Here is a 17,068-nt window from a genome sequence, read left to right as displayed (position 1 = left end):
CAGACCCCAACAAATATTTACCTAGTCAGCTCTGGGATTTGAACCAACAACCTTTCGGTTACTGGCCCAATGCTCTTAACCGCTAGGCTACTTGCCGCCCATAACACATTCATCAGTATGATTCTTTCTAACAATATTCTTCCCAAAAAACAACAAATGAACACAGATTATATCCCTGGGGTGCAGAAATGTACAGTGGGGAAAAAAAGTGTTTAGTCAGCCACCAATTGTGCAAGTTCTCCCACTTAAAAAGATGAGAGAGGCCTGTAATTTTCATCATAGGTACACGTCAACTATGACAGACAAAATGAGAATTTTTTTCTCCAGAAAATCACATTGTAGGATTTTTTATGAATGTATTTGCAAATTATGGTGGAAAATAAGTATTTGGTCAATAACAAAAGTTTCTCAATACTTTGTTATATACCCTTTGTTGGCAATGACACAGGTCAAACGTTTTCTGTAAGTCTTCACAAGGTTTTCACACACTGTTGCTGTTATTTTGGCCCATTCCTCCATGCAGATCTCCTCTAGAGCAGTGATGTTTTGGGGCTGTCGCTGGGCAACACGGACTTTCAACTCCCTCCAAAGATTTTCTATGGGGTTGAGATCTGGAGACTGGCTAGGCCACTCCAGGACCTTGAAATGCTTCTTACGAAGCCACTCCTTCGTTGCCCGGGCGGTGTGTTTGGGATCATTGTCATGCTGAAAGACCCAGCCATGTTTCATCTTCAATGCCCTTGCTGATGGAAGGAGGTTTTCACTCAAAATCTCACGATACATGGCCCCATTCATTCTTTCCTTTACACGGATCAGTCGTCCTGGTCCCTTTGCAGAAAATCAGCCCCAAAGCATGATGTTTCCACCCCCATGCTTCACAGTAGGTATGGTGTTCTTTGGATGCAACTCAGCATTCTTTGTCCTCCAAACACGACGAGTTGAGTTTTTACCAAAAAGTTATATTTTGGTTTCATCTGACCATATGACATTCTCCCAATCCTCTTCTGGATCATCCAAATGCACTCTAGCAAACTTCAGACGGGCCTGGACATGTACTGGCTTAAGCAGGGGGACACGTCTGGCACTGCAGGATTTGAGTCCCTGGCGGCGTAGTGTATTACTGATGGTAGGCTTTGTTACTTTGGTCCCAGCTCTCTGCAGGTCATTCACTAGGTCCCCCCATGTGGTTCTGGGATTTTTGCTCACCGTTCTAGTGATCATTTTGACCCCACGGGGTGAGATCTTGCGTGGAGCCCCAGATCGAGGGAGATTATCAGTGGTCTTGTATGTCTTCCATTTCCTAATAATTGCTCCCACAGTTGATTTCTTCAAACCAAGCTGCTTACCTATTGCAGATTCAGTCTTCCCAGCCTGGTGCAGGTCTACAATTTTGTTTCTGGTGTCCTTTGACAGCTCTTTGGTCTTGGCCATAGTGGAGTTTGGAGTGTGACTGTTTGAGGTTGTGGACAGGTGTCTTTTATACTGATAACAAGTTCAAACAGGTGCCATTAATACAGGTAACGAGTGGAGGACAGAGGAGCCTCTTAAAGAAGAAGTTACAGGTCTGTGAGAGCCAGAAATCTTGCTTGTTTGTAGGTGACCAAATACTTATTTTCCACCATAATTTGCAAATAAATTCATAAAAAATCCTACAATGTGATTTTCTGGATTTTTTTCCCTCAATTTGTCTGTCATAGTTGACGTGTACCTATGATGAAAATTACAGGCCTCTCTCATCTTTTTAAGTGGGAGAACTTGCACAATTGGTGGCTGACTAAATACTTTTTTTCCCCCACTGTACATAATAAATAATGCACATTATTTGATTTGTAGAGATGTTTTGGGATCCCTACAAAATAGGCTTGAGAGTGATACAGTACTCTTGGACAAAAGAACGCACAGTGTTTTTGTAACACCAGATAACTTGGGTGTAGAGCAACGACAACTTTTCTATCCTAATAAGCAAGATTATTCTCTTCATTAATGTTAATTATATGTATGCTGGGGGGATTCCACATGGACTCAATTAAAATGAAGTGAAGTTTCAGGGTTAGCATGTGTCTTGTGGATATAACGCTTCTAACAACCTTGGAATGATCACTTTCTTTTCTATCAACTTCTGTTAAATGCTCCTAGGGCAATGGGGTTGGTAACTAGGAGAGGATTGAGAAGACCCACAGACTCTCAGAGACTGATGTAAGAAATCTCCACAACTGTACATTCTATATTAAAATCTGTATTGTAAAATGGATTATTTAAATAGGAAAGTCCCATTTGAGATATAATAAATATATACACTACCGGTCAAAAGTTTTAGAACACCTACTCATTCAAGGGTTCTTCTATATTTTTACTATTTTCTACATTGTTGAATAATAGTGAAGACATCAAAACTATGAAATAACACATATGGAATCATGTAGTAACCAAAAAAGTGTTAAACAAATCTAAATATATTTTATATTTGAGATTCTTCAAATAGCCACCCTTTGCCTTGATGACAGCTTTGCACACACTTGGCATTCTCTCAACCAGCTTCACCTGGAATGCTTTTCCAACAGTCTTGAAGGAGTTCCCACATATGCTGAGTACTTGTTGGCTGCTTTTCCTTCACTCTGCGGTCCGACTCATCCCAAACCATCTCAATTGGGTTGAGGTCAGGGGATTATGGAGGCCAGGTCATCTGATGCAGCACTCCATCACTATCCTTCTTAGTAATATAGCCTTACACAGCCTGGAGGTGTGTAGGGTCATTGTCCTGTTGAAAAACAAATTATAGTCCCACTAAGCCCAAACTAGATGGGATGGCGTATCGCTGCAGAATGCTGTAGTAGCCATGCTGGTTAAGTGTGCCTTGAATTCTAAATAAATCACAGACCGTGTCACCAGCAAAGCACCACCACACCATAACACCTCCTCCATGCTTTACGGTGGAAACTACACATGCGGTGATCATCCGTTCACCCACACTGCATCTCACAAAGACACGGCGGTTTGAACCAAAAATCTCAAATTTGGACTCCAGACCAAAGGACACATTTCCACTGGTCTAATGTCCATTGCTTGTGTTTCTTGGCCCAAGCAGGTCTCTTCTTCTTATTGGTGTCCTTTAATAGTGGTTTCTTTGCAGCAATTTGACCATGAAGGCCTGATTCACACAGTCCCCTCTGAACAGCTGATGTTGAGATGTGTCTGTAACTTGAACTCTGTGAAGCATTTATTTGGGCTGCAATTTCTGAGGCTTGTAATTCTAATGAACTTATCCTCTGCAGCAGAGGTAACTCTGGGTCTTCCATTCCTGTGGCGGTCCTCATGAGAGCCAGTTTCATCATAGCGCTTGATAGTTTTTGCGACTGCACTTGAAGAAATGTTCAAAGTTCTTAAAATTTTCCGTATTGACTGACCTTCATGTCTTAAAGTAATGATGGACTGTCGTTTCTCTTTGCTTATTTTAGCTGTTCTTGCCATAATATGGACTTGGTATTTTACCAAATAGGGCTATCTTCTGTATACCCTCCCTACCTTGTCACAACACAACTGATTGGCTCAAACGCATTAAGAGGGAAAAAAATTCCACAAATTAACTTTTAAGAAGGCACACCTGTTAATTGAAATACATTCCAGGTGACTAATTCATGAAGCTGGTTGAGAGAATGCCAAGAGTGTACAAAGCTGTCATCAAGGCAAAGGATGGCTATTTGAAGAATCTCAAATATATTGTTTAGGAGAGTAAAAAGAGAGTTGTGAGCCTGTTAATATATTTTTGTAGTAGCCTTTTCCTTTTTCTCTGTTGACATAATCTATTAGCTTTCTCTATTGGGCCGATGCAGTGAGAAACTTAAATGAGCAGAGTAAATATGGATGATGACCAAGAACGTGATTCTAGGCGCACAGACAGTTCAACTGCAGCCAAAGGAACGGAAGACAATGCAGTCGAGGTAGAAAACAGACACACACACACACACACAGACACTGACAGATGTATACTGAGTTCCTTGATGTTTTGGCTGCATATGTTGCCTAGTAATTATAGGCCTAATGAATCCTTAGGGTAGGGGGTGTATATATCAGACACTCGTTTGCATATGTAGGCTAGTATGCAGCCTAGTTAGGCTAGAAAATAATTAGCTACTGTAAGCCTATTGAACTTAATAGAATTAATTCATTTGCACAAGTTTCTTATACGACATGAAAATATTGCAACATCATCAGTCTGTGTGTGTGTGTGTGTGTGTGTGTGTGTGTGTGTGTGCATCTATTGTGTGGTCAGTTAGCGATAGGCTAGGTCTACTAATGATACTGCAACTGTCTTATGAGTAGATAGAAAGGCTTTCCCAAAAACATTTTGAATTACATGTTAACTACTAAGTATGCCTACCTGGCAAAATGATATCATGATTATTATTTGTATGAATTGGGTGAGGATTTGTTTGGCAAACTCTGCCATCGTAGTAGCCTACAAAAACATTGGTTCCCAGTAGATAGGCAAGCGGCAAAGTCAAAATTGGCTATATTGTCCAAAATATTGACAATTTAAGGTTAGGATTAAGCATAAGGTTAGCAGTGTGATTAGGGTTAGGCATAAGGTTAGCAGTGTGATTAGGGTTAGGTTTAAAACTTGCCCAGATAGTGCCGACCAGAAACATCGCCAGTCCTCTCTCGCTAGGTGTGCAATTAAAAGGGAATTACACTCAAATCCCCCCAAAAATGTACACTTAAAATATTGTCTTTTGATGTGATTTTTGCATTAACATGGACTCAGAACATCCAATTGTCTTGTTTATCTATAAAAAAAAAAACTGGGGGGGGTGGAGGTGATGCTGGTGCCTGTGTGGTACAGCCGGTGTGGATGAAATGCCAGAGCCTAATTTCATTCCCAGTCCGTCACTGGATGTCAGTCAGTGATGAAGAATGGTCAAAGGAATAGGAGCTTACCTCAAAACTCACAGATCCATCTTTATCCGTGTCAAACGCGTTGAACAGAAAATGTGCATACATCGACGCGTCTGAAATGAGAGACACACAGCCTCAGTCAAACAGTGTGATGACAAGTACCGACAATACAGGCCCACAGTGGTTCCAACTAGTCTTTTTCAAATGTGTTGTTTTTGCTTCTTTGTTCGACATCAAATCCATCCTAAGAAAACAGAGTAAGAGAGTTTGGATGTATTTTTCTTTGTTGTTGTCACAGTTGCAGGCCTTTAAGCGAGATGTGTTATCACTCCCTTTCATTCTCACTGCATGAATAACAAAGCTGCATCTTCACACATGTTGTGGTTGTAACTGAGGTATTCCTCAAATATCTTCAGGCAGCATAAACAGAAGCAAGTGTGTGTGTGTGTGCGCGCTTGCTGTAAAGATGGAAGACAATAAGAACAAAAGTGTCAGTCTTGAGTTTCCTTTGTTGAGCTGTATAATACAGATGTTAGTCCACCAAACACAAGGGACCCAGGGACACTAGCAGAAAAGGCTCCAGCTAGTGTCACATAAATAAAGGGAGTACAAAAGACCAAGCTATATAACGACATCACAATGTTACATTGCTTCTTAATAGGAATAAGGCCAGAGGGGGTGTGGAATATGGCCAATATAGCACGGCTAAGGGCTGTGGTATATTGGCCATATACCACAAACCCCTGAGGTGCCTTAATGTTATTATAAACTGGTTACCAACGTAATTAGAGCAGTAAAAATAAATGTTTTGTCATACCCGTGGTCTGATATACCACGGCTGTCAGCCAATCAGCATTCAGGGCTCGAACCACCCGGTTTATAATTAGACATATACTCTACATCAGTGGTCACCAACCGGTCGATCGCGATCCACTGGTCCATCTTCAAGGCATTCCTAGTCGATCACCAAACATTTCTGTAGAAAAGCCAACCATAAAGGCTTGCGCTCCTTTTTTTATTTATTCGTGTTGCTCTGTTGCCAGTAGGTGCACTTGATTCAGAAGCCCTGCGCACCGGGTAGGCAAAGTGTTCCCATTCTGAACCATTTCAGTTTGTCTGAAAAGACAAACTCTCCCTACCCGGCGGACCAGGAGATCTGTGTCTAAATCGAGTGCGCCTAATGTGCTGGCCAATCAGATAGCTCAAATCACTGTACCTACATCTTCCACAACACCGGCCACAGCAAAGTTTGATACTAGCCTACATGAGATTTCATAACTTTTAAAACCATGACCAGAGAGACTGTCAAAGAATACAGTAAATAGCTACTGATTGAGGAGAATCGATCTTTGAGTGAGTTTGGCTGCCATACACTACTGTCATGTACATACAGCTTGTATAGCGCATTTATTTTGTGTAGGTTTCTAACGTACTATAGGCTCTTGTACTGTATTATTGTAAAATAAATCAAGATATGTGTTTTGCAGAGGTTGACAGATCTGCCCATATCCTTAGAGTTCACACAGAGTTTGGTCTCTCTTAATGTAATGAAGCACACCCAGAGCCATATATTTATATGGCTATGGACACATCATATAAAAGTGAATTGGGGGACACATTCGCCAGTGTCGTTCGACATTTGTCTTATTTGATACTGTGTCTTATAGGGGGCTTTTAAAAAATATAATGTGTGAATTAGAACCTGGGGAGAACTTCAGAGTAGAAGAACATTACCTCTGGGCAGTGTGAACTTTAAATGAACTGAATATCGATATGCCATAGAAAGTCCAGGTACTCAGGCGCTTATTTCCAAGAACCCAAACCCCTCTTTTTCCAGTTAGACCAATTCCAATGACCCAATTCCACTGGATAATCAAAAGCAACAGCACATTTGGTCCGGCCAAAGGAAAACCCCATTACAAAATGGACTAAGCATTTTCCACCCCCTATTCCTAGTCAGTAAGGGATGGGTCATTCTTGAATTGCATTGGTAAATGCTGTCCCTTGATTTTGACACCATGTAAAAACACTTTAAAATGACAAAAACATGACAAATAATACATTTTCCATTTTATTTAACTGTGATTTAATAAGAAAACATATGTAAGTCCTTTATACTGCAAAATATATATTTGTTTGCATTGTAGAAACTACTGGGGGCTAGCAAATTGGCTTGTCCCACTGGTGATGTGTAGAGGTGAAGTGACATGTTTTGGTGTCATGCCCTGACTCAGGGGACGCTTATATGTTGAGTCAGGGTGTGTATTTTCCTTGTTGTGCTTTTTCTATGTGTGGGATCTAGTATGTATATTTCTATGTTGGCCGATGTGGTTCCCAATCAGAGGCAGCAGTCGCTCGTTGTCTCTGATTGGGGATCATACTTAGGCAGCCTATTGGCACTATTGAGTTGTGGGATCTTGTTCCGGTTAAGGTTGTGTATCTACCTTAGGACTTCACGTTTCGTTTCTTGTTTGTGACGAGGACCAAGCAGCGTCCCCAGGCGGAGCGAATAGCCATGTCACAGGTGGGCAATTTGTGGTCATGAGAAGATATATTTGCGGGGAAAGGACCATGGGCTAAGGTAGATGCCCAGGCAGGAGAGGAGCAACGGCAACACGGAAGGAGGCCGGTCGAGGAGGAAGCCCGAGAAGCAGCCCCAAGAAAAAAATATTGGGGGACACACGGGGTGGTTGGCGGAGCCTAGTGTCAGAGCAGAGCCAACTCCCCGTACTCACGCGAGGAAGCGTATGACTGGGCAATGCGCCAGTGCGCCGGCACTCGCCAGTGCGCCGGCACAGTCCTGTACGTCCTGTGCTTGCACCACGCACGTGCTGTGCGAAGATGGGCATCCAGCCAGGATGGGGTGTGCCAGCTCAACGCTCCTGGTCTCCAGTACGCCTCCTCGGTCCCGCATATCCTGCGCCAGTTCTACGAACTGTATCGCCAGTGCGCGTGCACAGCCCAGTGCGTCCTGTGCCGGCGCCCCGCTCCCGAGCCAGGACGGGTTGTGCCGGCTCTCCGCTCCCGACCTCCAGTCCGCCTTCACAGTCCGGTCCGGCCCGTTCCTGCTCCTCGCACCAAGCCAGGGGTGCGCGTCACCAGCCCGGCCCGGCCCGTTCCTGCTCCTCGCACCAAGCCAGTGGTGCGCGTCGCCAGCCCGGCCCGGCCCGGCCTGTTCCTGCTCCTCACACCAAGCCAGAGGTGCGCGTTGCCAGCCCGGCCTGTGCCTGCTCCTCGCACCAGACCAGTGGTGCGTTTGTCCAGTCCGGCACGGCCCGTGCCCGTTCCACCGGTGCCTGGTCCGGCACCGGTCAGCTGCTCCACTCCGGAGCCAGAGCAGTCCGCTCCACCGGTGCCTGATCCAGTTCCGGTCAGCTGTTCCACTCCGGAGCCGGATGGTCTCATGAGGGATCTCCTCCCAGACCTGGACTAAAGCATCTGCCAACTCCTGGACAGTATGTGGTGCAACGGGGCATTGGTGGATGGAGCGAGACATGATGTCCCAGATGTGCTCAATTGGATTCAGGTCTGGGGAACGGGCGGGCCAGTCATCAATAGCATCAATGCCTTCCTCTTGCAGGAACTGCTGACACACTCCAGCCACATGAGGTCTAGCATTGTCTTGCATTAAGAGGAACCCAGGGCCAACCGCACCAGCATATGTTCTCACAAGGGGTCTGAGGATCTCATCTCGGTACCTAATGGCAGTCAGGCTACCTCTGGCGAGCACATGGAGGGCTGTGCGGCCCCCCAAAGAAATGCCACCACACACCATGACTGACCCACCGCCAAACCGGTCATGCTGGAGGATGTTGCAGGCAGCAGAACGTTCTCCACGGCGTCTCCAGACTCTGTCACGTCTGTCACATGTGCTCAGTGTGAACCTGCTTTCATCTGTGAAGAGCACAGTGTGCCATTGGCGAATTTGCCAATCTTGGTGTTCTCTGGCAAATGCCAAACATCCTGCACGGTGTTGGGCTGTAAGCACAACCCCCACCTGTGGACGTCGGGCCCTCATACCACCCTCATGGAGTCTGTTTCTGACCGTTTGAGCAGACACATGCACATTTGTGGCCTGCTGGAGGTCATTTTGCAGGGCTCTGGCAGTGCTACTCCTGCTCCTCCTTGCACAAAGGCGGAGGTAGCAGTCCTGCTGCTGGGTTGTTGCCCTCCTACGGCCTCCTCCACGTCTCCTGATGTACTGGCCTGTCTCCTGGTAGTGCCTCCATGCTCTGGACACTACGCTGACAGACACAGCAAACCTTCTTGCCACAGGTCGCATTGATGTGCCATCCTGGATGAGCTGCACTACCTGAGCCACTTGTGTGGGTTGTAGACTCCGTCTCATGCTACCACTAGAGTGAAAGCACCGCCAGCATTCAAAAGTGACCAAAACATCAGCCAGGAAGCATAGGACCTGAGAAGTGGTCTGTGGTCACCACCTGCAAAACCAGTCCTTTATTGGGGGTGTCTTGCTAATTGCCTATAATTTCCACCTGTTGTCTATTCCATTTGCACAACAGCATGTGACATTTATTGTCCATCAGTGTTGCTTCCTAAGTGGACAGTTTGATTTCACAGAAGTGTGATTGACTTGGAATTACATTGTGTTGTTTAAGTGTTCCCTTTATTTTTTTGAGCAGTGTATAATATCTGTCCCTCAGGCAGTAACATCAATGACATGAAACTCTCTTTACAAAGATATACAAGGACCTACCTTGATCATTCCCTCCAGTGGCAAACTGTTATCATGGGAGGGGTCTATTTTAAAGACAATTCTTAGTTAATAACACCCTTTTAGTATGTCATACATTTTAGGATAATTTGGTGTGTCTAAATCCAGTGTCACTTGGTGTTACTCAATTTAAATGAAGGGAAATAACATTGTGACCAAAATTATTAATCATATCACTTTAGTAAATTATTTTCAAAGGATTGATGACCTTAGATTTGAGCATTTGTGGCCTCCATTTTCAGAAATTCCTCATTTACCAAAATGTTCTCGTTAGTGTTACCATCATTGGTGTTACTACTTCTACTCCTACTGGTGGCACAATGTCATTAAGCTACCATATTAGTTGATTTAAAATAGGAAGATGTACCCAAATACGTTTAAATAAATAAAAAAACAATCTAGAAAAAGTGAATTTTCCACGTCTTGCCCAAACGCCACCGTAATTCAAGAACGACCCGGATAAAACCGCAAAAACAAAAGAAAAACATGAAACGGTCTTCATTTCCATTTTGTAATGTGATATTCTTCCATTCCTTCTCATTAACTTTTTTTTAACCTTTTTGGTCTGCCTCTTATGCCTAAAATGGTCACATTGCTCAAGATATCCAATCAACATAATTAATCAAGTACATAATGCAGTAAAAGTGTTAAAAAGTAACAAGAACATCCAGCTGATCCAGAAGCTTCCCCAACCAGGGTCATGTTCAATAGGTAAAAAACAGAAAGTGTTTTGAAACAGAAAACAACCAGACTTGTTGGACAAGTTTAAGTAGTAAATTCTCTGTTTCAAAGCTTTTTTCTCCCTTTTTGTGAGTATTAAACACAACCCAGAGTTAAAGATTTCAGCGCTAAAGCAGTATGGATCATGGGAGCCATTTGTCAAGCAAAACAATTCTCACCAGATGGGTCAACATACCTCCCTGTGGGAAGAACTGGGAGTAGATGACTTTGAAGGTGTCTTCATTGACCACACCGCTAGGGCACTCCTGCAAAGAAAAGGGAATATCTTTCCATCATTCATTAAAGCTAGAATCCTTAATTGAAACATTAACAAAGCGGCCATCCCACATCTGTTTTGATAAAAAGCTGAGGGATGGGCCTGGAGAAATGTAACCACTCAAATGTATAGACAGAGCTATGGATGCAAGGACTGACCATCCATGAGATCAAAATGATAGTTTTAACCATGTTTTGAGGCTATACAGTGTTTGTTTACATTTACATTGTTTATAAACATTGGAGTAAAACAAGCTTATATTTTGGGTTCTCATGAGGCATTTATAAGTTATATTCTTCAAGAATCAATGGGTGTCTATCATTCATTTATAAGTCCAAAAATGGATGTAGCAACTAAGGACTCTAGCTTTAAAGGTTTCTCAATTAAAATTGATTTGAACACAGGGTATTTTCTTCAGGCCAACAAGGTATTCCCAGTTTACCTCTAGAAAACCTCTGACATTGCCAACCCTATGCTGCAAGACAATGCAATCCTTTGTACTGCTGTGAAAAGGACCGCCGTAGCCTTTCATTGGCATGATACAGTTGATTCAGCTTTCCACTGTATATGGCCAGAAACTATACATAAAAGGCTCTGATTTCATTCAGTGCTTTGGAGTAAAAAGTCAATGTCAGACAATTTTTTAGAGATGAATATGGCCCATTCAATTCTGTCCAAATCCAAGAATAAAGGAAAATGCAAGCCAAGCTCCGACCAATTTCTCATCCAAGGCCTTTTTTAAAGCTACCAAGCTGTAGACGTCTGGCCCCATTCAGTAAACTTAAGAGACATTTATATGAATACTCTTATGCAACTTTTCTAAAGCCACAGTCTTTTCAGAAAAAGTTATACCCAGAGCAAAGTGTTTTTAGCGCATAACCTCAGCATTGAGATGTGTTGGAGGCGGGTAAGCCTTGTTTTCAATATTGACTTATTACCAGCCAGCATTCACACGGGTCGGCTATTCCATTTTGGGAGTGCATTTTTCTCTACAGGGTAAAATATTTCACCCGTGCTGATAATCTCTCAACCCAAAGGTATGAGGGAATAGACTACCCACATTTTTAATACAAGAATTGACCCTTTAGCCAAGGCAATATGGAGTTGCAGGAAATCATAAGAGAGACCATATCAAGGCGAGGTGAATGCACATCAAAACATTGGGTGATAGCCTTTGGGCAGTGGATATATTATCCACATAAAAGGGAATCATTTACTTGTAGTGTGTTTTTTAAAATGTACAGTAAATGGGACCTGGGATGCCAGGATACGGAACTGGGGGGCAAATGCTTGAAAATGAAAAATAAAATACAGTGGGGAAAAAAAGTATTTAGTCAGCCACCAATTGTGCAAGTTCTCCCACTTAAAAAGATGAGAGAGGCCTGTAATTTTCATCATAGGTACACGTCAACTATGACAGACAAATTCACACATTGTATGATTTTTTATGAATTTATTTGCAAATTATGGTGGAAAATAAGTATTTGGTCACCTACAAACAAGCAAGATTTCTGTCTCTCACAGACCTGTAACTTCTTCTTTAAGAGGCTCCTCTGTCCTCCACTCGTTACCTGTATTAATGGCACCTGTTTGAACTTGTTATCAGTATAAAAGACACCTGTCCACAACCTCAAACAGTCACACTCCAAACTCCACTATGGCCAAGACCAAAGAGCTGTCAAAGGACACCAGAAACAAAATTGTAGACCTGCACCAGGCTGGGAAGACTGAATCTGCAATAGGTAAGCAGCTTGGTTTGAAGAAATCAACTGTGGGAGCAATTATTAGGAAATGGAAGACATACAAGACCACTGATAATCTCCCTCGATCTGGGGCTCCACGCAAGATCTCACCCCGTGGGGTCAAAATGATCACAAGAACGGTGAGCAAAAATCCCAGAACCACACGGGGGACCTAGTGAATGACCTGCAGAGAGCTGGGACCAAAGTAACAAAGCCTACCATCAGTAACACACTACGCCGCCAGGGACTCAAATCCTGCAGTGCTAGACGTGTCCCCCTGCTTAAGCCATTACATGTCCAGGCCCGTCTGAAGTTTGCTAGAGTGCATTCGGATGATCCAGAAGAGGATTGGGAGAATGTCATATGGTCAGATGAAACCAAAATATAACTTTTTGGTAAAAACTCAACTCGTCGTGTTTGGAGGACAAAGAATGCTGAGTTGCATCCAAAGAACAGCATACCTACTGTGAAGCATGGGGGTGGAAACATCATGCTTTGGGGCTGATTTTCTGCAAAGGGACCAGGACGACTGATCCGTGTAAAGGAAAGAATGAATGGGGCCATGTATCGTGAGATTTTGAGTGAAAACCTCCTTCCATCAGCAAGGGCATTGAAGATGAAACGTGGCTGGGTCTTTCAGCATGACAATGATCCCAAACACACCGCCCGGGCAACGAAGGAGTGGCTTCGTAAGAAGCATTTCAAGGTCCTGGAGTAGCCTAGCCAGTCTCCAGATCTCAACCCCATAGAAAATCTTTGGAGGGAGTTGAAAGTCTGTGTTGCCCAGCGACAGCCCCAAAACATCACTGCTCTAGAGGAGATCTGCATGGAGGAATGGGCCAAAATACCAGCAACAGTGTGTGAAAACCTTGTGAAGACTTACAGAAAACGTTTGACTTGTGTCTTTGCCAACAAAGGGTATATAACAAAGTATTGAGAAACTTTTGTTATTGACCAAATACTTATTTTCCACCATAATTTGCAAATAAATTCATTACAAATCCTACAATGTGATTTTCTGTATTTTTTTTCTCATTTTGTCTGTCATAGTTGACGTGTACCTATGATGAAAATGACAGGCCTCTCTCATCGTTTTAAGTGGGAGAACTTGCACAATTGGTGGCTGACTAAATACTTTTTTCCCCCACTGTTTATACAAAAGTTATGTGCAGGTAAGAACATTATGCTGTTACTGTACCTTAATGGGTTGTGTTTACTAAAACCTTCCCTTTATGAAACTATGAAACGCTTCAACCAGATAAAACATACACTTTGATAGTGTTCACATACAGTACTGAAAGAGGATTGAGATGGGCCAAAAGTCAAATGAAACCAAAAAAACAAGAGTATGAATTGTGTTTCCTGCAAATATACTGGCAATCAGTGGGGATCAGTTTTCACATAATTGCATAGAACTACAGTATGGCTTGCATATCAGATGCATTAGGCTGGCTATTATCAACCTTACATTTTAGTCATTTAGCAGATGCTCTTATCCAGAGTAATTGGGGTTTAAGTGCACATCAACACATTTTTCACCTAGTCGGCTCAGGGATTCGAACAAGCAACCTTTCGGTTACTGGCCCAACGCTCTTAACCGCTAGGCTACCTGCCACCCACACCCTTGAGTGAGTATGGGGAAAAGTGTACCGACCATTATACACAAAAATGAAACAGGAAAATACAGAGGGCTTTTAAAATGGGGCTTGTGGGGCCTCTTTTTTCAAAGGCACAGAGGGTGTCTTCCTCAAGTCAAAGAGCTATACAGTATCTGCCCTTGTATGCTAAATGGAAATCTATAATGTCTGACATTGAGACCCTTAATAATTGTATTACCTATCATATAGGCCTAGCCTCTAAAGCTAGGGTTAAGTTAATAGTGCTATCATTTCTTACAGACTAGAATTCAAAATAAATCATTTTTGGGGGGGAAATCCACCAAGGATACCTTCTAAAAAGATCAATGCTTGACATGAATAATTTGTCTGTAAACAATGAACAGTAGCATATACTTCCACTTTTATCTTGCCTCTGTACAAGACAGAACTAGAATATCAATCTTGCAGTGCATGCTTTTAACTGCACTTACATACAATGTCATTACTTGTGTCTCATTTCGTAATCAAAAGGACATGAATGGATTCCCAGCTCAAGACACCATATTTACATCTACATTTTAGCAGACACTCTTATCCACAGCAACTTACAGGAGCTATTAGGGTTAAGTGCCTTGCTCAATGGCACAGACAGATTTTTCACCTAGTCGGCTTGGGGATTCAAACCAGTGACCTTTCAGTTACTGGTCTAACGCTCTTAACCACTAGGCTACAATGTTTGGAAAAGGATGACTATTGTGAAATAATAATGGGCAAAAAAGAGCACGCCACTAAATAAATGAAACATGGGACTGAGTAAGGGACATGGTGAAATAATGCATTAAGTTGAACAGTGTAAAGACTACATAAAGTAGTGGTTGTAGTAGCTTTCCAGTCTGTTATCTTATGAATGAGTATTCATTTACTGAGGTAACATATGTCATTGCTAAGGTGGCCCTGAGGCGCAATACCCCAAAACAACAATAAAAAAATTGGACAGAAACAAAATTAACTTAAATGATCGTGTCGCAAACTGAATGAACTTGACACAAACACAATTAACTTTGCACAAACAAACTGCTAATTAGCCACAAAAGGTCACTTAATGATAGTCAACACAAATATTTACAACATTTCTAGAACTTGCCCATGCATGCAAAACTGTATACAACTCCAAGCGAGAGAGTGAAGGGTAGTAATTGTGTGGGCCACAGCTGTTGTTTCGATGTTTGTGGGTGAGGGCCAACTAAATAGACACAGCTGGTAGGTGGCACCCTTAGACTTTTCAAGAGCAGGGCTGCATCGACTTGTCAAGTAGCAAATCACATTAACGCTAGCAGGCTTTCGATCAGCACACAAGTTGGTGTGTAAGATCAGGAGAGGTTTGAGTTGTAAAAGTTTGTACCAAAGTTTCCAGTGAGCGTGCTCCAGGCATACTGTAACTTTACACGTCAGTGTCTACTCAATTAATAATAATATGCCATTTAGCAGACACTTTTATCCAAAGCGACTTACAGTCATGCGTGCATACATTTTTGTGTATGGGTGGTCCCGGGGATCGAACCCACTACCTTGGTGTTACAAGCGCCGTGCTCTACCAGCTGAGCTACAGAGGACCAATTGTCTCAGATGGTCTCTGATATGACAGAGATGGAGGAACAGTTTACCCTGGGTGGGTAGGGTAGTAAGTACCCTGTGACCCATGCTGAATCTATGTGTTTGGGTCTCCAGTTGGCTCATGGTTTTGGGGGAACGAGGGGAAAAGCAGGGGAGTTGCTAGTTCTTTGTTGTTTCATGAACCCCTTTTAATATCCTGTGAGTAGCTTAGGTCAAGAAGACCCTCGCTTTACCTGGAAAGCAGGCGAGAACACAACGTTTGATCATTGCTAGACAGCCATTTTCAAGTCTAGCCATAGCTTTAGCCATAGCCAATATTTTGGAATATTTTTATTATGTACAGGCTTCCTTATTTTCACTCTGTCCTTTAGGTTAGTATTGTGGAGTAACTACAATGTTGTTGATCCATCCTCAGTTTTCTCTGATCATAGCCATTCAACAGTTTTAAAGTAAGCATTGGGCATGGTGAAATCCCTGAGCGGTTTCCTTCCTCTCCAGCAACTGAGTTAGGAACTTGTATCTTTGTAGTGACTGGGTGTACTGATACATGTGTAATTAATAACTTCACCATGCTCAAAGGGATATTCAATGTCTGCTTTTTTTTTTACCCATCTACCAATAGGTGTCCCTTTGCGAGGCATTGGAAAACCTCCCTGGTCTTTGTGGTTGAATCTGTGTTTGAAATTCACTGCTCGACTGAGGGACCTTACAGATAATTGTATGTGTGGGGTACAGAGATGAGGTAGTTATTCAAAAATCATGTTAAACACTATTATTGTACACAGAGTGAGTCCATGAAACGTATTATGTGACTTTAAGCACATTGTTACTCCTGAACTTATTTAGGCTTGCCACTCAAGACATTTCAGCCTTTTTATTTTTAATGAATTTGTAAACATTTCTAAAAACATAATTCCACTCAATTTAATCAATTTTAATTTCAGGCTGTATCAATCAAATGTGGAAAAAGTCAAGACGTGTGAATACTTTCTGAAGACACTGTATTTTACAAATGCATAATCATGGATATTTCAGTAATTCTAATATACTGTACCTCAGATATTTGTTTGTTGGACAATCTCCATATAAGCTATTACACTGAACAAAAATATAAACGCAACATGTAAAGTGTTGGTCCCATGTTTCATGAGCTGAAATAAAAGATCCCAGAAATGTTCCATATGCACAAAAACCTTATTTCATTAAAATGTTGTGCACAAATTTGTTTACATCTCTGTTAGTGAGCATTTCTCATTTAACAAGATAATCCATCCACCTGACAGGTGTGGCATATCAAGAAGCTGATTAAACAGCATGATCATTACACAGGTGCACCTTGGGGACAACTCTAAAATGTGCAATTTTGTCACACAACACAATGCCACAGATGTCTCAAGTTTTGAGGGAGCGGGCTATTGGCATGCTGACTGCAGGAATGTCCACCAGAGCTGTTGCCAAATAATTGAGTGTTCATTTCTCTACCATAAGC

General features: G+C 42.5%; 1 protein-coding gene across 2 annotated transcripts in view; it reads right to left on the bottom strand.

The window, feature by feature from the left end:
* The window catches only part of LOC121571186 (Kv channel-interacting protein 4-like), a 191,360-nt gene that overhangs the window by 2,566 nt on the left and 171,726 nt on the right, over positions 1 to 17,068 (bottom strand). For both annotated transcript variants that reach the window (XM_041882537.2, XM_041882536.2), the window contains exons 3-4: positions 10,545 to 10,614; positions 4,936 to 5,006 (exon numbers count right to left, since the gene is read on the bottom strand). In XM_041882537.2, the coding sequence (XP_041738471.1) occupies positions 4,936 to 5,006; positions 10,545 to 10,614 (141 nt within the window). The remainder of the gene's footprint in view (positions 1 to 4,935; positions 5,007 to 10,544; positions 10,615 to 17,068) is intronic.

The sequence above is a fragment of the Coregonus clupeaformis genome, chromosome 8 (genome assembly GCF_020615455.1).
Source record: "Coregonus clupeaformis isolate EN_2021a chromosome 8, ASM2061545v1, whole genome shotgun sequence".
Classification (NCBI taxonomy): Eukaryota; Metazoa; Chordata; class Actinopteri; order Salmoniformes; family Salmonidae; genus Coregonus; species Coregonus clupeaformis.
This window is presented reverse-complemented; position numbering and strand designations above follow the sequence as displayed.